We start from the raw sequence: 21,525 nt of genomic DNA, 5'->3' as shown, positions 1-21,525 counted from the left end.
TTTAAGATTTTATTTATTTATTTGACAGAGATAGAGACAGCCAGCGAGAGAGGGAACACAAGCAGGGGGAGTGGGAGAGGAAGAAGCAGGCTCATAGCAGAGGAGCCTGATGTGGGGCTCGATCCCATAACGCCGGGATCACGCCCTGAGCCGAAGGCAGACGCTTAACCGCTGTGCCACCCAGGCACCCCTGATTAAGGGTTCCTTTAATAGGCAGGTTGGTAGCCTATTTTCAGGCTCTCTAGGAGAAAACATGTTTGGACTTTTCTTGAAGAGTCCTTTCTCAAGGTTCTAAAACGAGTATGAAGTTATTACTATTTAAAAATCACAACATCTTCTTTTCTTTAAGAACCCAATTTTCTTCAAAGATGAAATCACCTTGCAGTACTAAATACACAAGTTAATTAAATTGAGTGACTGTATAGCTGTTATATATATTAATTTATCCTACGAAGTTATTTTTATAGTACTTGATTCATCAGTAACTAAGGTACATTAGGAGATAAGAATTTCTGTCATATACGTAGAGCAATCAGGGTACTCAAATATAGCCAACAAATTGTTGACCTGTTTTTGAGCTGCTTAAGGGGTTATGAAATCCAGATACGGTTATCATGATGGCAAGATTGAGTATAGTACACTTAAGTAAAGATAAGTGATCTAAAATGAAATAAGCAGATAACTATATTAATAAATAAATAACAGTGAATTTAAAACCAAGTCAGTATCTCCTTGTCATTGTCATTAATTTGATTTATATTTCTGAACTGTTTAAACTTCCCATTGCAAGACATTGGAGTGGACATAGTTGGGTGGCAGCCATGGGCTTAATCTAGGTTGTCTTCTCATTAATATAGTTCAGCTCTTTTGATCTTTCATTTAAAGGTGAATGGCCGGAATGCTCGAAAGAAAAAATATTATTTTTAAACAAGTCATTAACTTAAAATGTATAATTTTAAAATTACAAAGTGATATATTGAATTCCACGGTAGAAACTGACTCAGTTGCTCTCTGAGGTGAACAAATTAAACTTTTACTTTGCTTTCCAAAAACGATTTCTGTCCTAATTGTTTCATACTGAGCACCCGCTGATGCGGATGGCAGTCGATCCTTTGATATTGAAGTACATGAACTTCAGTTCTTTTGTCCTATAGCCCTGGAGGTGTTTACGTGCAATTATTGTTAGTGCTGCTTTTACAGATCAATGAACGGAGAAGGACAGCGGTGTGAAAATAAGATTAGAACCTTATTCAGATATTCTAAATGATTCCGTTTATTCTTTGACTTTAAAAAAGTCTAACATTGTTTAGTAGTGAGCATACACTTTGAATGTGACTAAACATCATTTTCTCACGCTTTACATACAGCTACATTTTCCGGTTAAGCTGCACCAGGTTGGGACAGTGGGCCATCGGCTATGTGACCGGGGACGGCAATATCCTACAGACCATCCCACATAATAAGCCCTTATTTCAAGCCCTGATTGACGGCAGCAGGGAAGGATTGTGAGTATGAGAAATGGGAGTCAGGGTGCTTATTACTCACCAGCGTGAAAGACAGACATTGCTTTGCGATGGAGAGAAAAAGTAGTGAGGCTGATGATCTGGCTGGTTTGTTTTTTTAATCTCAAGACTGAGGAATGGGGTGCTCCTTAGTTCTTACAGTTCATCTCTTAAAATATTCATTTTAAGGTAACCAGTTTGAATTAAACTGTATGTGACAGCCAGTAAATTCCGTCATCAGATTAGAACATGAGTTTTTATCTTTCACAGGAAAAAAAAAATTAAAGGCACTTAAAAGTAGTTTAAAATAGATGCTAAAACTTATTGAAAAGATAATTCTTTAGAATAACTGACTTCTCTGGCTTCGTGGAACCCTCCAGCTGACAGTTTCCTTTTTGTTTGACAGTAGTACCAGACTTTCTCTTTCTTCTTCTTCTTACCCTTTTCCTACCCCTTACCCCCTTTTTCTGTTTGTGTCATTCTTTTAGTCACACTGGTATTCAATTCCTATTCCAGAATTATATGTTAAGAGCTGAATTCAGTTTAACTTAAGCTATTCTTTTTTAAAATTTAAAAATAAGTAAGTTCTCCTTTGTCTTTTAGAGTAGGAAGGACTTTTTCTCCACAAAGTTTAGGCAATCTGATAGGTGCCTTCCAAGTAGATATCTCTCATTTGTTTTAGTCATGTGCCATTCCCTTCATCTTTTTGTTCTCTTTTCTGTGTTGTTCTATTCTCTTCTCATGTAATTCATATCATGCTCACTTTTCATGCCCTTTGCCCTTACTGAGTAACTGAAGAGACAGATGTTCCCTTATTTGCTACAGCACAGATGGTGATAGAAACCTAGTAGGAGAAAGCCCACAAGAGTTACCAAAGAGAAAATAATTTAAGTTCCATCTTTTCTAAAATAACTGCAAAAAAGAAAAAAAAAGTGATAGGATATATATGAAGAAAAAATGCGTTTTTTTATAAGTTATGAGCTTTCAAGAAGTAGTTACATAAGAATTGTATGGCAGACCGGTAACAAGTTTGTATTTCTGTTTTTTTAACTTATCATAAATTTGCTATCCTCAGTTATTTATACCTTACTTGTAATGCATCTAAGATATATATGTGTAGCTTTTGATTCACTGTGATTACAGGATTTTTTTTAAAGAAAGCGTGCTGTGAAGTTTTACAATCTGTACATGTAGTAATTTTGATACAGCTTATTTACATTGTTTATAATGCCTTCCATCTATTTTTTAAAGGCCAATAAAAAAACAAATTATGATATTGTAATCAGTAGTTTAGCCTCTGAACTCCTACACAAATCAGCTGTTAAAAAATATTTACACACACACAGACACACACACACACACCCCTTCAGAGGCATTTAATTAGTTGAATTTGAACTGTAGTGATAGAGTACATTAAAATAGGTCAGATTAATATTATGATTTAAAACTAGATCAGATTTTTAGATTATATTAAAATAGATATTATTAGATAGTTCCCACCCCACCCCCGATCTGTAAAACACAGGATATTATCTGGCCCAGCTATCATCAGGGGCAGCTGTCCTTTCCTTACAGTTAGTTCAAGTTAGTATGACCTAGATAATAAAGAAGTTTACCTCCATGCCCAGCCGAGGTTGTTTATTCCTTCTCTGCCAATGTGAGAGGGTCTCATCACTAGCACCCTTGTTTACTGAGGAAAGTGACAATTTTCCCCTTATACATTAGATAGACCCTTTTAACCTTTCCTCTAGCAACCTTATTGTCATTTTTGTAATCTTTCAGGTCTGAATTCTTCATAGAATTTCTACACATTTTTTAAGGGTGATGAGTAAAATGTTATATAATAATTTTAAAACTGGCCATTATTTAGGGTATAAAAAGAAAGTTATTCTCACTTAGTACTCTTCATTTAATATTTGTAAAACTTTAACCCACCCCTGCAAAAACATTCTAAATTTTTCATTTCAGATATAGTCAACTCTTTCCTAAATTGTAAAAAAAAAAAAAAATTGTCTCACTGATCTACTGATTAGTTCCTTACCCTATGAGAATTGTCTGTCCTCTAAGTTCATTTTTTTCTGGTTTTACTAGGTAAATTTTAACACTTAAGAACATATTTATAGACTATTTAAGGATAAATATTTTTTGTTCCTTCACAGAACGGTTTTAGTAGAGTTTTGCCCCTTTAAATATTGATCACAGTAGTAGTATATTCTGAATTTTTCATTCAAGCCACCTAGAACAGAGAGCTACCAAACAAAACTAACTATAGAACTTAATCAGTCAACATAATCCAACAGTGATATTACCATTTTTTAAATCTAAAATCGGTATTTGCTAACACAATAAACTTCATTTTTAAAGGAATGTCTGAATGAATAAAAGCTTTTAACAAGATGGCCTTATTGCTATAACTTTCAGCTCTTATTTTAATTATTTGTAACAATGGAACCTCATATTTATCAAGGTTATGTTTGTAGCTTGATTTGAAGTAAATGAAACATGTAATTGTAGCATTTTCTAATTTCTTGAATCATGCGCATACATGTGTGTGTCAGCATGTGTGTAGACTAGTGTGTGTAGAGGTGACTGGAAGGTGGGATGGAAAGTCAGAGGATGGGAAACTGGAGAAGCAGAAACCATGGAGGTGTTTGCACAACTTTTGTAGGAAACTTGTGGGCTTTAATATCATTTTTCTCTCGTGTTACTAAGCATGGTGTAAAGTGATGCAGCTAACATTAATTGTGCTTCACATGAGAGACATGATCATTGCAAATAGATGTACATTCAGAGTGTTTTGGAATAGACCATGAATGACCAGAAAAATAAATTTTTAACTTACCTAAAGGACCTATAGTAAAGGTGTTTAATTGGAAATAGTTGCTTAGTGGCCAAGTCCATATTCATTATGTATTTCTTATATGAAAATGATTTCTAAATTTTAGATGTCCTAAAAGTAACTTGTAATATTATGGAAACAGTGATAGTAAAGGTTCTTGATATAAGTTACAAAGGAATTTTCAACATGTGGGTTTTGAATATATAAGAATCTGATTAAATAATCTTAAATGCAATTTAAAAATGTATATTTATGGTAACAAAATTTCTGTTTATAATCCAGCTATCTTTATCCTGATGGGAGGAGTTATAATCCTGATTTAACTGGATTATGTGAACCCACACCCCATGACCATATAAAAGTTACGCAGGTAAGGACAATTTCCGGTAACGCATTTATAATTGTTAAGTATCTAATGCTTTTGAAATGAAAAGTATCCTCTTATATAAGCTGTAGCTAAAATTATGTACAGGTGTTTCATGCAAAAGATACTTTAAGGAATTCTAAGAGTGTTTGAAAAAATACATTACTTTCTCCATTTTTTGGATAAAAATTTCTGCTGTTAATATTCTCGCTTCCAATATAATATTGGCATTTATGCAGATAGATGATAGCGATAGATAGATAGATAGATAGATAGATAGATAGATAGATAGAGATAAATCCACAGGTAAGTAAATAGATAGATAGAGATAAATCCACAGGTAAGTAAATAGATATGAGGAGAGAGGCATAGGTTTAGAAAACTCCAAAGATTAGAATAATAACATGCTTTAGCTTTTACAGTCAAATGAGTACTTGAAGCTTATTGAAGATAATAATTATATCCTTATAAATCTATTGTTGGCAACCTCATAGATTGAAAGGGAGTGTAACTTGGTAAGCCTTTCTTAAGGGTAATATTCAGTAATTATCAAAACCTAAATAAAGACATTTTTTACTCTAGTTTCTGTATATATCACTCACATATACACAGAAAGATCTGTACTTTGGGGTATTCAGTTAGCATTTTTCCTAAAATGAAAAACTATGAACTATTTAATCATAGGTTAAGTAAACCATAGTATTATATCATACCGTATTATACTGTAAAGTCATTAAGAGGAGGAAGGTGGCTCCACATATTCACATGGGAACTTTGGCATCTTTATTATGTAAAAAGTTTCCATTACTAAGAAGCTCAATTATATAACATTTCATTTTGTAAAGTTACGTTATGTAAGTCCAATTTCTGGAAAGAAAGAAAGGAAGAAAGAAATTACCATATATGAACCTATGAATATACTTTTTAAAAATAAAAATTAAAAAATACCAAACTGGTGATGTTACTTAACTGAGGGGGTAAGAAGCTTTGGGAATTAGGAAGAAGATGAAAGGGAGAACCTGAGTACTTTGTTTTACATATAGTCTAGTTTTAAAATATTTTATAATTGATATATTTTTTGCTTCGTATAATAAATAATAAAAAATCAAAACGAGAAATTATAGATTTGGGGGAAGACAAGAGGCAATTTTTTAAATTTTATTTTGAATTCTCCAGATTTATTCCCAGTGGTCTTGGTATTATTATGTGAAACAGATTTGTTGACATATGTACAGTTTTTAAAGTATAAAATATAATTGACATTATTTTAGTTATGTAATGATTCCTTATGCTCTAATACATGTAAAAGGACACTCACAAAAGACAGTTCCTCTTTATAAAGTCATGGTTTAAAAATACATATTCAGGAGTAGTACCATTCCATTAAATTATTCATAAATATTTGGATTACTTACCCCTTCAGTTCCATTGAATTTTGTATCCGTGCTTTCTGCTCACCGTAATTTTTTAATAATTGCAAACCGGCCCTTTGGATGTCATAACAATATAAATCCTTAGCTATTATTTTAGAGACTTCAGTGACTTACAATTTATTTTTAATTGCTTTAGATTTCTTTATTGTTCATCTTGATACATTCTCATCTTTTTTCTTAATTACTTTAAAAATTAAACAGTCACACATACATACTTCATGGTAGACACAATTTATATATGAATGGGTGTGTGTGTGCATGTGTATTTGTGTGTGTGTGTATGTATATATATATATTTTTTTCTCACCAAGATTATAAGATCTTTTAGTAAACTAGCGGTTAGGTATTGTCACTTATTTATCCTGCATAGGGCCAGGTACCTAATAGGCACTTATTAACTGAAACATTGCCTTATTTAAATGAAATTTTATTTCCATAATTCCTTTTCTTTGTGTCCCTATTAACATTTTTTTTCATATTTTCTTTATACACACTGATATATTTATGTCTTCTTTGTGACATAGATCTTTTCACTATTTGGATACCAAGAATTTTACTATGTCAAAATGTTCAAAACTAGTATATCAAGGGAGTAGATGTTTAATAAAACAATTTTTGGTTGCTGAAGTGATTAGTTTTCCTGACAGTGCTGTATTGGGAAAAGAGTATGCAATTTAGAGATTTAATATAGAATTTGAGGAAAACAACTTAAACTTATTGAGCCTCAGGTATTTTTTTAATTCAATATATCTTATTATGCTTTGGAGATTATATGAAATAATAAATGTGGACCACAGTCCATAGCATGCAGGGAGGGCTTAGCAAATGCTGCTTTTCTTCTGTCCTGGAATTTCTAAAGGTATTTAAGAAAGAAAATTGAATGCTCAATCAGAGTCGTGTGTGTGTGTGTGTGTGTGTGTGTGTGTGTGTGTGTGTGTTTGCAATTTTATAGTAAAATTAGATGAGTATGTGGCACTTACAAAGAAACTAAAGTTATTTATATTTTCTTTCAAAACCATAAGTTTTGTCTTTTGAGTCACCACTGAAGCAAGTCCCTTCCTAAAGCAACAGTACAAAACATTAAGTAATCTGGAGTATTAAAAAAACTTACACAATTGCAGATAAAAGCTCAAATGTTTTAAAAAAATGACTTTGTAGACCAAATTGTGATTAATAATTTAAAATATGTCTTAAATGGGTAACGTATTCCTGACAGGATCAAGTGTGAGGAATTTACTGTAAGTCATTGTATTAGAGAAAATTCAATGTTAAGAGTTAGAAATACATTAACACTGCCTTTTCTGCCTTTACCTCCCCCCCTGCCCCAAATTCCAGGAACAATATGAATTATATTGTGAAATGGGCTCCACTTTTCAGCTCTGTAAAATTTGTGCTGAGAATGACAAAGATGTCAAGATTGAGCCTTGTGGGCATTTGATGTGCACTTCTTGCCTCACAGCATGGCAGGTATGATCCCAGTTTAGGGAGCAACACTGATGTCTTCCTTATATCCCCTCTTACTATTTCTCTTTGCAGTTTTTTTCATCTTAATGATTTAGGAAATGGTCTGTTAAATGCTTTCTTTGAGTAGTTGTTTAAAAAAAATCTCATGTGTTTGATTTTCTGTTTTATATAATTTCATTTTTCTTGCTGTGTTTTATATTGTTCCTTTTGCATGTATAATTTAATTTTAGGGTTTAGTTATAAGTAGTTGTACCTCAATAAGTATACATTGATTTAATGTTTTAGACGAAGACCTAGAGAATAACTGGTTTCCCCAAGGGCTTTCTTATATATCTTTATCTGTAGTAGAGGTTGGGGGTTTGAAAATGGATCTTTGGACAAACTTCCAGTTTTGAGTATTTGAAAGGATTCACAGATTATTTTGATCAAGTTATTTTTTAACTGCTGTTTAACACAGTCAATATTGAAGTCAATATTATTGATGGAGTTTAGAAAGCAAATAATTAAGTTTTCAAACATTTTAATAAAAAATTTGCTGTTGAGTGTATAATCGACATCCCTACCCCATTCCTGAGCTACCTCAGTCTTTGATGTTCTGTCCAACCCTGAACCTCTGTGTTGCCTGAGAGGAAGGACAGCCTTAGAGGGTCAGGCAGGGAGAATGCAGACTCAGGAGCGTTGGTGCTGTTGAGCTCTTCACTTAGTAATAAAATATAATGATTTTCACATTTTCACAATCTAAAAAAAGGACCTCCTTCTTCCTTTGGGGAGATTTGAGAAATGAAGAAAAAGAGGAAGAACGAGGAAATGAATTACAATTGACTTATGTTTTCTTTTCATTCTTTGCTTTAAAAAATACTTATTATTTTAGAGACAGGAGAGGAGAGAGAGAGAGAGAAAACGTGAGCAGGGGGAGGGGCAGAGGGAGAGGGAGAGGGAGAAAGACTCTGAAGCAGACTCCCCACTGAGCACAGAGCCCATCGAAGGGCTTGATCCCAGGACTCTGAGATCATGACTTGAGCTGAAATAAAGAGTTGGACGCTTAACCTACTGGCCACCCAGGTGCCCCTTATTTATGTTTTCAGTGCCATTTCTGAACTCCCAGATAGCTTTCCTACCTCAGTAAAAATTGTTCAACATCCCTACACTTCTCTTTTTCAGTATGCATTTGGTTTATATTTTACTTTAGGTTTTCCTTGATATCCATTCCTTGATATCCTAATTTCCCTTTATCCCTTCAAGATGTTGGTGAACTTTGTGTCGTACAGGGAGAAGTTGGAAGAGCAGTGATGCTCAGTGTGGGGTCAGCAAACTTACTCTCAACCTATGGGAACTTGATTGCTGTGTAAATTATGTTAATTGTTCTGCAGACCTAACAATGTCTTTTTATAAATGACTTTCAGTAAGTCACTCTGGTAGAAGAGAGAAGTATGTTTGCAAGTGTGTTTCACATCAGTCAGTAGAAACTATTACAGAGATATTGACTCAGTGCCAGACTGACAGATGGGACTGTTATGATGCTTTGCTTTACCTGATACCCATTCAGTATCTCGGGATAAATAGAGGCCAATTGTGTTTGTCACCTCTTTGGATTGACTTACGACTTCGGGATGGTGGTGTGGTTCTCATGGGTACAGAGAGGCTAAAAACTTTGTATTTCCCCCTAAAGAGACCAGAATTTTATGCTGGTACAAACTCCCAGTACTCTCTGGCCCCACACACGGCCTGTGTCTTTGGCCTGTACTCTTGGGGCTTCAGGCTGGGAGCGTACACATACGTATATATGGTAGGACTTGGCATCTTTAACTTGATACCTACCTAGTATTTGGAAGTTAAGTGGGTTAAAAGTCAGAAGCTCCCATTAGTTTGGCAAAACCTTTGATCACTAAAGATTATTGTTTAAAGCATCATACAGAATAGCTGTTTACCTTATAGCCCAAGTAAAAGAGTATCACTGAATATAAAACAAGCAGATTTCATTTATTTTACTTTTTGCATAGGTCTTGAAAGAAATTTATGTTCTAAAATTTCGGGACAATACTACACATTTTATTTAGTAAGTTTGTGGACTCTTTGCAATAAATAGGTACGTTATGTGCCAAAGACCCAGGAGCGTTTCCCTGTTGCCAAGGCTGTTATGAGCCCTTTGTCCCTTACATCACCACAACTTTTCTGTATATTACTGTGCATTCTCCAAATAGTACAGTTCCTCCTGCCAGCATCTAATCAGTTCCCTGATTCACTTCATGATTTTTTGTATTGGTCTAATGGCCTTATGTAAAGATGTGCCCCATCATATTTGTAAATTGCTAACATTCACTTTTTTTCTTTATTACTCTGAATTACTTCTCAGTTTTACTTTTAGAAATTGAGGAAGTGCATAAATTGCCAAGCACTGAAAACTTAGCCTTTGAGTAAAAGTTCAGGAGAAGGTCATTATAAAATAGTGGTTTACTAAGTGAAGGAGTAACCAAAAAAATGACAAATACAAAAAATACTCAGAAGGTTGATATAATACTCAAATTATATCATACTCCTGCTACTAACAAATAATGTTATTATTTTAATCTGATCGAAAAATTTTGCATATAGGTTAGTGAAAATTGTTCAGGAGCAGTATTTCAGCATTATTTTTTAATTCCTCCCACACAAGACACTTTGCAATTAATAAATATTCTTCTGATGCATTTTGTATATGTCCCTGTAAACTCTTACCTCATTGTGTTTGTATTGTGAACAGTACATAGTTACCCAGCTCTCTTCAAGAACCTAGTTTGGAATCCCTCTCTTCTAGCATGCTGCCTGCCTCCACAGCGGTAGATACTCAGTAAATATTTATGGACAGTATGCTAGAGAGTGTAAAGAGAAGACTTAAGATTACATTAAAAAGATGTTAAATAGGTAAATGAGGTAAGTTATTGATATTGTAGATCATATGTCTTAGCTCTGTTCATTTTTCTTTTGAAAAGTACCTATGATTTTTTTTCAAAGACCTTTTATTATGCTGAAGATCAGAGAATAAATTCTAAGAATTTTAAACCTAAGATCCATTTGTTCCGTTCAATAGCTGCTGGATGATTCCCTTCAACTTTTCACATTTTAATTTTGTCCGCTTATTTTTGAGCCACATTATTTTACTTTTATCGCTTGCAATAATACTGGCACTAAGCTTGAGGCAGTAAAACTGAGTTTCTCTATTACTTTTTTATGCCAAGAAGCTGTGCATGGTGATCCCTGGTTCAAGTTTTCTCTACCCTGAAAAAAATTGCGCTTAGGCCAAGGTTTGCAAATTCCAAAGTGATATTCCGTAGTCTTTCTATCTCAGTGGGATCTTAGTGGTTAAAGGAAGCATCAAGTTTTGAACATCTCCACTTTGGGATAACCTGAATATTTCTACATTTACATATAGATTTCACAAAGTGGTGTTTCCTGCCAACCAACAGATCTGTTTTGGCCGTTTTTACGTAATATGAATAGCAGTGTTTGACAATCATTTAAGCATGTTGTTGCAAGATACCCTTGTTACTTAATAAAAATAAAATTCTTGTAAAGCTAATCCAGTTAAAATGCAGTTGACAAACCGTAGATATGCTAAAAGCCTCACATTGTGGCCTCAATAAGCTGTTCAAAGGACTTCACCTACTGGATGGTGAATATGAGAAGGAAAAGAACAATTATCGAACATTTCCATAGTTCTGCAGGATTTTGTTGAAGATTGTATCTGAACTTGGAGATGCAGTGGGAAATGTTGTATGACTAGAAAGCCTGGGTATGACTCCATATAGCAATAGGTCTCTCGTTTTCAGTGTTCTCTTTGTTCAAACTGGTACAGAGCTAGAGTCCATATTTTCTGACTTCAAAGCCGTTGTTTTTGTTTTATATGCTTGTTTATTTTTTCTGTAGAGAAAAGGTTGTTTTCAAACTGAATTATGCATAAGGATCGTTTGCTACTTTACTTGGTGGGAGCAGACATAGATGGTTTTATCCATCATTCTGCAACGTCTCAAATCCATTTACTTATCCATATATTTAGGAAACATTCCTGGGCAGCTGCTATGTCCCAGGTTCCATACTAATCTCTGAGAAAGGAAGTTACACCATTAAGACCCAGGCCTGACCCTCCAGAAGTTAAAATTAAATCTGAAAGTTTTATGAAGAGGCATGTGTTAATAATCATTACTGGAAATGAACATCCTGTGATCCTTTAAATCTAATTATGGATTCGAGACATCTTTTGTTACTTTCTACTACTTTGGTTGGGAATGCTGATTGGAAAGGGATTTTAAAGGTTGCTCGTCTGCCAAGCAGCTCTGATACATCAGTCAGAGTCCAATAGGAAAGAAATATTAAACCCTGACCACAAAACATTATGTGTTCAGCCAGTGTGCATTTTTAGCAAGTCATTCTTCACCAACTTTTCCTTCCATTTGTTGCCCTCCTTTGGTTTAATTGAATTCATTGGAAACTGCAATTTTAGGTAATTAACGGAAACCCTAAGAAATGCATGGTAGAAGTGTCAGTTAGCTGTGCCAGGCGGCAAGTGGTTACCCTTTCATTTCTGTCCTAATGGCCCATTAGTCATGCCTCTGAAGAGGTGTCAGATACTTTTTTCTCCTTCTGAAACATCTGTGTTATTTAATAAATTGAATAAGCAAGCCAGAGTTTGCACAGAATACTAAATAGTTGAATAATCACCCCTCTGGAGACATTCTTTGAAGCAGCATCACTCTGGGTGCGGCATTTCTGTTCTGTCTTTGGCAATAAAACTCGCAGTTTTCTTCTACTTCCTCGCGATTGCACAAAACAGTTTCCTTGACAAAACGTTTTTCTTCTGCATCCAGAACTCCTCCACATCTTTTTGGGGTGGCACGTTGCACAGCAGTGAGGGTGCAGGCTTCCACAGGAGGAGGGAGTTCCTCAGTGAGGGACTGTTCTCATACTGTGTCTGTCCCCCCGCGCCCCAAGAATCTAGACTGTGGCTTCTGAGCTTACAGATGGCACAAATTCTAAACTGTGTTCTTCCCATCTTCTTTTCAAAATAAAAATGGATATACATATATCAGTTGGATATGCAACCTTGCTTTGAATTACTGCCAAGGACTTTAATTCAATTAAAAGTAAAATTAATTTCTTCCTGTGATTATTCATCTTTTTCCAAATAATTTACAAGAAAGATATCTGGAATGTTCAAAATAAAATTTCACAAAGTCATTAGATGAAAATCACTAAGCCCTGATTTTAATATGGAATATGAGTAAAGATTTTTATGGCTGTCCCGTATTCAGAGAGCATTGTTGGGGGAAAAATGTGTGAGAGGGGTGAGAAGCCAGCTCACAGGATCACATTTAAGGCACAGAGAAATAATCTTTTATTGTATCTTCCTTCAAAAGTAACCAACCTTTGTATTTCTAGCCTCAGTGAAAATTTTTAACCTTAGTACTAGAAATAAGATTATACTTGCCTTTACGATGGTTATAAATTGGTATTTCTGTACTTGATTGCATGTTGTGTCTTTTTTTATAAATGTGATCCAGTAAAATGTTGGAGCTCCTGTTTCACTTTGGGAGTAATATACAGGCTATCCGAGTCATCCCAAAAATGTCATAATTATTTCATGAATGACAGTGATGACAGTAGGAATGAAAAAGAGGAGAAAATAAAATCTGGTAGAGCAAGTGCTTGACTGTATTAAATGCGGGCTGACTGTATGTGCCTGGACAATAGCAGGTATTGGCACCTGGGAAAGGTTTTTGGTTGGCTCTAACAAGAGGCCTTCCCTACATGTTCTAAAAGTTAATTCTTCCAATCCATGAGCATGGAATATTTTTCCATCTTTTTATGTCTTCCTCAATATCTTTCAAAAGTGATCTTATAGTTTCTAGGATATAGGTCCTTTACGTCTCTGGTTAAGTTAATTCCAAGGTAACGTATGGTTTTTGGTGTTATTGTAAATGGGATGGATTCCCTAATTTCTCTTTCTTCAGTCTCGTTATTCGTGTATAGAAATGCAACTGATTTCTGGGCATTGATTTTGTATCCTGCCACCTTACTGAATTGTTCTATAACTTCTAATAGTTTGGGAGTGGATTCCTTTGGGTTTTCCATATAGAGTATCATGTCATCTGCAAAGAGAGACAGTTTGACTTCTTCTTTGCCGATTTGGATACCTTTGATCCCTTTTTGTCTTCTGATTGCTGTTGCAAGGACTTCTAGTACTATGTTGAATAATAGTGGCGAGAGTGGGCATCCTTGTCGTGTTCCTGATCTTAAGGGAAAGGCTTCCAGCTTTTCCCCATTGAGAATAATGCTTGCAGTAGGCTTTTCATAGATGGCTTTTATGAGATTGAGAAATGTACCCTCTATTCCTACACTCTGAAGGGTTTTAATCAGGAAAGGATGCTGTATTTTGTCAAATGCTTTTTCTGCATCAATTGAGAGGATCATATGGTTCTTGAGTCTTTTCTTGTTGATATGATGTATCACATTGATTGATTTGCGAGTGTTGAACCATGCTTGCATCCCAGGTATGAATCCCACTTGGTCATGATGGATAATCCTTTTAATGTACTGTTGGATTCTATTAGCAAGGATCTTGTTGAGGATTTTGGCATCCATATTCATTAGAGAAATCGGTCTGTAATTCTCCTTTTTGAGGGGGTCTTTGCCTGGTTTGGGGATCAAGGTAATATTAGCCTCATAGAATGAGTTTGGTAGCTTTCCTTCTGTTTCTATTTTTTGAAATAGCTTTAGGAGAATAGGTATTATTTCTTCTTTGAATGTTTGGTAGAATTCCCCAGGAAAACCGTCTGGGCCTGGAGTTTTATTATTTGGAAGGTTGTTTATCACTGACTCAATTTCTTCATAGTTAATTGGCCTATTTAAGAAATCTATTTCTTCCTGTTTCAGTCTTGGTAGTTTATAGGTTTCCAGGAAGGCCTCCATCTCTTCCAGATTGTTTAGTTTTTTGGCATATAGCTGTTGATAAAAGTTTCTAATAATCCTTGCAATTTCAATGGTGCTGGTCGTGACCTCTCCCTTTTCAGTCATAATTTTAATAATCTCAGTCCTTTCTCTTTGTTTTTGGACAAGTTTTGCCAGTGGTCTATCAATTTTATGGATTCTCTCAAAGAACCAGCTTCTAGTCCTGTTGATCTGCTCTACTGTGGTTCTGGTCTCTAATTCATTGATTTCTGCTCTAATCTTGGTCAACTCCTTCCTTGTCAGTGGGTTAGGCCTGTCCCTCTGTTGCTGTTCCAGTTTCTTGAGGTGAGAATATAGAAACTGCATTTTAGATTTTTCTATTCTTTTGAGTGAGGCTTGGATGGCTATGTATTTCCCCCTTAGGACTGCCTTTGCAGTATCCCATAGGTTTTGGACCGTTGTGTATTCATTCTCGTTGGTCTCCATAAATTGTTTAATTTGTTTTTTGATTTCCTGGTTTATCGAGTCATTCTTGAGCAGGATGGTTCTTAGCCTCCAAGTGTTTGAGTTTCTTCCAGGTTTTTCCTTGTGGTTGAGTTCCAATTTCAGAGCGTTGTGGTCTGAGAATATGCAGGGGATAATTTCAATCTTTTGGTATTGGCTGAGACCTGTTTTGTGTCCCAGAGCATGATCTATTCTTGAGAATGTTCCATGGGCATTTGAATAGAATGAGTATTCTTTGGTTCTGGGGTGTAGTGTTCTATATATATCTATGAGGTCCAACTCGTCGAGTATGGCATTCAAAGCCTTTGATTCTTTGCTTAGTTTTTGCCAGGGTGTTCTGTCTATTTCTGATAGTGGGGTGTTGAGGTCCCCTACTATTACTGTGTTCTTATCTATATGTCTCTTTATTTTGGTTAAGAGTTGGCTTGTGTATCTTGCTGCTCCCCTGTTGGGGGCATATATATTAATAATTGTCATATCCACTTGTTGAATACTTCCTTTAAGAATAATATAGTGCCCTTCTGTATCTCTCTCTATGGCCTCTAGTTTAAAATCCAGTCTATCTGATATGAGAATTGCTACTCCAGCTTTCTTTTGAGGTCCATTTGCGTGGAAGATGGTACTCCATCCCCTTACTCTAAGTCTGAATGCATCTTTGGGTTCAAAATGAGTCTCTTGTAGACAGCAAATGGATGGGTCATGTCTTTTTATCCAATCTGCAACCCTGTGGCGTTTTATGGGAGAGTTTAAGCCATTTAGATTGATAGAGATTANGGGATAGACTGGTGATGGGTAGTAAGGAGGGCACGTATTGCATGGTGCACTGGGTGTTATACGCAACTAATGAAGTCAAACTTTACATCGGAATCTGGGGATGTACTGTATGGTGATTAACATAATATAATAAAATAAAATTAAAAAAAAGATAAAAAAAATAAAAAAATAAAAGTTGACTCCATTAAATAAAGCACCTTTAGAATGCAAATGCATAAACTTCATCCATTAACATTTCAAATGGACTCTAGCAACAAATATTTTAAAAGCTCTTACTATGTAAAAAAATATATCCCAAGGAATGCTATAATTATTAGGACAAGTTTTTCATCTTCCTATTGAAAGCTGAAATTTTATGGAGAGAGCCCTTGTGGCTCAGTCAGTGAAGCGTCTGCCTTCAGCTCAGGTCATGATCCCGGGGTCCCAGGATGGAGCCCCCATCGGGCTCCCTGCTCATCAAGGGAGCCTGCTTCTCCCTCTGCTCCTCACCCTTCATGTGAACTTTCTCTTTCTCTCTCTCTCGGGGTCATGGATGATTTACTTAAAAACAAATTTTTAAAAAATAAAATAAAAGCTGAAACTTTTCAATTAGAGCAAATGATATTTATTGATTATACTAGTTTATTTAATTTTGAAATTTGCTATTTGAGCAAAATATTTTTTTCATTTTTGAATGATCAGTAGTAGGCAGCTATTTTTCAACTTTATTTTAGCCTGGGTTATGAATATGGTATTGAGGAACCCCTACATCCTGATGCTGCAGTGCAGGATAGTGGTAGGACAGCGATGTATGTAATTTCCTGCCCACTGCTGCTCAGCTTCGTGACCTCCAGATTCCGTCAACTCTCAGCTCTCTTACTGGTAAAATGGGGATAATCATGGTATCTATCTCATAGGGTTAAATGAGTTAATATATGGGTAGTGCTTACAGTAGTGCCTGAAATTTTAGTTAGTATTGTTCCCGATGGTAGTAACTGGTAGTATCACTTATGAAGGTGTCTCCAATTCTGATTATTCTTAATTTATAAACAGTGGTGATTCTGTGGTTTTAAAATTGTATTCATTTCATTATAAGATGGGGATTCTTGTGGATATGTGAATTATTTTCAGATGCTAAGACAGGTTTCCTCAGTTATCTTATTATATTTCTTTGCTTTTGAAATTATCTTTATAGTAATTATGCCAGAATTTGCATAACACTTTGAAAGCTTTGAATTAATTTATCTTTATTGGTGAAATAGCCCTTAACCTGTATATTCCTTCATAATACCCTACAAATAAGATGAAATGCCTTACCCTGTGTCACACAGCTGTGATTGGTAGGTGTGGGATTCTAATTCACGTGTCCTGATCCAGAATGTCTGTGTTCTTTTTCTGATTTGCTGTTTTCACGGGCCTCACAACTTAAAACTAGAAGAGTCTAGATTCACCAACATCTTTTTTTCCTTGCTCCTCATAAAAGAGCACCAAAACCAGCCATCTCTTTCACTCTGGGTCATTTATTCTAAGATTACTATTAACTATCCTCATTGGTTCTTTTAAGAAGAAATTATTGAATTTCTGTAGGAAATATTGCGCTCTGAAAATGCTTAGTATGGACCCAATTTATTCTCAGCATATGTATGTATTTTTCCAGTTATTTACTTATTTATAATTGTTCCATGCTTTACAGAAATGATTTATGGTAACTTCAAATCTATGTGAAATATAGCAAAGTAATGTAAATTAAAAGTTACTGATACAGAAAGCACACATACACACACACAGTGAAAAATAAAAAATGCACTCCAAAATGAGACTGAGGAAGTCCTAGTTATTTTTCAGGGTTCTCTGTATATATTGAATATGTGGGAAGCCACGAAGTGATTAACCTTAAATTAAAGTGTGACCTTTAATAATCATCCTGAGAGCAAATAAATTGTACTATATACAATGTGTATCTTAAAAAAAATGAAAGAAGATATTTAAGAGGTAATACCCATCTGAACAATGTTTAAGCAGAAAGAATATAGAAGCTGACCGATACATGATGATGATGATAATGAGATGAGATTTTTACCCAGGGTGTGACTGGGGACTGGGTGATTTTAGAAGTTAAAGAATTTTTTTTTTCTATTTTTCTGTTGAGTGTTAATTTGTTCTCAGGTTGCCTGAATTATATGTCTGTTTAATATCAGTAACTTAGTATTAATGGTTGGCATATGAGTCTGAATTATTTTGTCATGACCATATAGCACAGTTACGTTTCGGATGAGTGTAGTACTCGCTGATAACTTCTGCATCTTTGGTTTGGAAGTATTTCTTATTTGAGGAAGTAAAATCTACTGAGTCAGTTAGAACAGATGGAGTCCCCAGTACTTCCTCTTAATGTTCTCAGGATGTGAATATGTTGAGGACTGGAAAAGAAATTATTTATTGGTCTTTCTTTTTCATTAACATACGTTCCTTGATCTTGCATTAAGTGTATGTTGACAGAAATATTATTTTAATTATGAGGCACAATCCTGATGAGTTATATGTCTGTTGAAGACATTCTTCATGTGTATTCAATCAGCCATCTGACAGAAACTAGAGCAGGGTACCGAAGTGGCATTTGAAAATTTATGGTTAAACTTAATTTGCATATGGCAGTAGTCAGTATACAGAGACAGTGATGGGTGAAGTCATATTTGAGTAAATACCATTAAGGAGACAGATTCAATGTGATCCTTGCCTGCAAATCAAAGTGGATATACATTGCAGCTTAGGCTTTTGGGGGGATTTTTTTGTTGTTATTAATTTAGTGAGTCATGTGAACTCTCAACAGAGAGAGAGCTAAACAGAAAATATACTTTCTGATATATTCGCAAAACAGTGACTCTAACATACATCAGTAATTTGTACAGTATTAAACTTTCAGGTAGCAGAGATGGAGAAAATCTAATTTCAGTTATAGATGAACTATTCCAAGTCTTTTCCCTGGTGCCATCAAGATGCTATTACTGCCCTTCCCCTCCTCCCTTTTCCAAACTCATCTTTTCAGTTACCTTCTCTCAAGAAATGAATGGCATAGACTGGAAGTCATCCTTAAGGAAAACAACAAGAAAATTGGCCTTGAAGGTTCTAAGAAAAGCTTTTGTAACTGAATACTGTGGCATAAACATTTCAGGCACTGTGCTTAAAACATAATGACTTTAATGTTTCAGTTCAAGTGGACTAATTTTTAGTTACGGTAATTATACTTTAGTTAGGTCTTAAAAGATTTTCTATTTTTAGATACACATACTAAAACTTTTATAGATGAATTTATGTATGGGATGTGCTTCACAATAATCCAGGGGTGGGGGAAGCAAGTGAATGTATCAATGAAACAAGACTGGACATGAACTGTTCGTTATTAAAGTTGGGTGGTAGGTGCATACAGATTCATTACAGTTTTCTCTCTACTTCTTCTTATGTTTGAAATTTTCTATAATTTTTTTTTAAATGTATGAATGAATGACGTGCCTACTTAGGGCCCACAGCACTACTTTCCATCCTTCGTGCACTAAAGACACACAGGGAACAGCAGCTCTTTCCCATCTTGCTCTTATATATCAGAACGATCTTTCTGGAATTATTTTATGTAGATCTGTAAGAAAATTCCATCACAAGCACAGAATATGGATCCCTTTTGACTTTAATGATAGGGGATTTTATCTAGATGATAACATATATCGACTGCACTTGGCATTCAATATTCTTGTTAACAAAAGAGAAAAGTTTAGCTTTCCTCAACTATCTACTGCCGTGTTAGGAAATGTTAATGTCATATAAAAGAATTAAGTCTTAGTTTTATCATCTGTAAAATGATGGAGCAAAATCTTTAAATTGCCTTGAAGCCCACCAGCTTAAGCACATGTAGCAGTAAACATCAAAGGATTTTGTATCAGCCTGCCTGTATTTCTCCACACCACCTTAGTTCCCCTACTTTACCATCCCAAGTTTCTTTCCCAAATTATCTAACAGTAGATGAATAAGGGAATGTTGTGTTTTCATTAACTAGTGCGAAGAGCATTTGTTTTTCTTTTTTTTTTTTTTTTTGACAATGTGTGTGGCAAAGGGAGATGTTCACTCTGTTAATCTGAGTGATGTTTGGATGAGAATAACCCACCAACCACAGGATCTGCCAGAGTGGATCCCCAGCAGTCGTCCAGTGAGAGGAAAGCAAAAGTGTTATTCCACTGCTGCTCAGAGCATCGGTGTAGGGCTTGCAGATAACCAGCTTCCAGGGCGCCTGGGTGGCTCCGTTGTTAAGCGTCTGCCTTCGCCTCAGGGCCTGATCCCAGGGTCCTGGGATCGAGCTCCCTGCTCCGCTGGGAGCCTGCTTCTTCCTTTCCCACTCCCCCTGCTTGTGTTCCCTCTCTCACTGACTGTCTCTCTGTCAAATAAATAAGTAAAATCTTAAAAAAAAAAAAAAGTTAATAACCAGTTTCCCATCATGCCAAGTAGGTGGGATGGTCTTGAGTTAAGTACTGAATGGTTTCTTTAAAGATGTTAGCTCTCTTTGCATCCCTTGTCTCATCTCTGAAATGGGATGAATTAGCACCATTTCAAATGATTTTATGCTTTTTACTATTTTTTAAATAACACACTACTAAAATCAGGGTAAAATGTAGAAACAAATATGGCGGTGAGTATCCTACGCCATCTAGCTCTAGAAGGCAGCATTATGTGCAGGATGACAAAAGTCTTGTTCTATTTCCTCGCCAATTGTGAATTCTTAATTCAGTTAGTTTTGAGAAATGGAATTGGGAGACTTTGCGCAAAACCTTCGATAATTACGAATAAATGAGTTTCCAACCCAAAAGTATTAGCACAAATCTTTTTGCAGTATCTAGTTTGAAAGCAAGATGAGGGGTAAAATTTAATATTTCACCTGGTATTACATTCCAAATGAGCTGTGTCAGAATGACAGGTTCTCAGGACAGTTGATGGTTCCTAGATGTCAATTTACTTTCTTTTTTTCCCCACTGATTATAAATCAAGATTTTTAAAAACCTAGGCAATTAAGTAATATTTAGCCATAGTTATATACACAGGAACTTCACCAGAATGGCTTGCTTAATTGATACTACTACTTTATTTATGATGAACTTTTATCAAAATGTCCTTTTTATAGAATGTTTAGCACTGGAGCCTTTTGGTAAAGAGGGAAATGATTCAATTTCCAGTTTTCCACAGGACTTTCAAGTTTTGATATATTACAATTGTAAGTGAAAATTCAGGAAAATAAAGTTAGGCTCCTTTTCTTTGGTAAATCAGACTTTTTTTTTTTTTAGAGAAGTTTTTCTTTGAAAGTTTGAGATACTGAACATTTATTGTATATTTTGTTGGCTCCGTGTTCTACTCTATTACTTCTTTAAGACAGATCTTCCTTCACTCTCACTGCCTACCCTAAAACCTCTTGTTTGCAACTTCTTTTTATAGTTGAAGAACATTGGCCCTTCAGCACTGTTTTATTGGAACAAAGACCAATCACATTTTTTTTTGTTTCTTCAGGAGTCAGACGGCCAAGGCTGCCCCTTCTGTCGCTGTGAAATAAAAGGAACGGAGCCCATAATCGTGGACCCCTTTGATCCAAGAGATGAAGGTTCCAGGTGCTGTAGCATCATCGACCCCTTTGGAATGCCCATGCTGGACCTGGATGATGATGATGACCGAGAGGAGTCCTTGATGATGAATCGGTTGGCAAATGTTCGAAAG

The 21,525-nt window shown here is 35.3% G+C and overlaps 1 protein-coding gene across 7 annotated transcripts in view; it reads left to right on the top strand.

Annotated features, from left to right (window-relative positions):
* The window catches only part of CBLB (Cbl proto-oncogene B), a 214,063-nt gene that overhangs the window by 117,084 nt on the left and 75,454 nt on the right, over positions 1-21,525 (top strand). For all 7 annotated transcript variants that reach the window (XM_019796249.2, XM_011220820.3, XM_034657724.1 and 4 more), the window contains exons 7-10: positions 1,368-1,505; positions 4,624-4,711; positions 7,474-7,605; positions 21,322-21,525. In XM_019796249.2, coding sequence (XP_019651808.1) covers positions 1,368-1,505; positions 4,624-4,711; positions 7,474-7,605; positions 21,322-21,525 — 562 coding nt within the window. The remainder of the gene's footprint in view (positions 1-1,367; positions 1,506-4,623; positions 4,712-7,473; positions 7,606-21,321) is intronic.

Source organism: Ailuropoda melanoleuca, chromosome 1, assembly GCF_002007445.2.
Source record: "Ailuropoda melanoleuca isolate Jingjing chromosome 1, ASM200744v2, whole genome shotgun sequence".
NCBI lineage: Eukaryota > Metazoa > Chordata > Mammalia > Carnivora > Ursidae > Ailuropoda > Ailuropoda melanoleuca.
The sequence above is the reverse complement of the archived record's forward strand: the minus strand, read 5'-3'. Positions and strand labels throughout refer to the sequence as shown.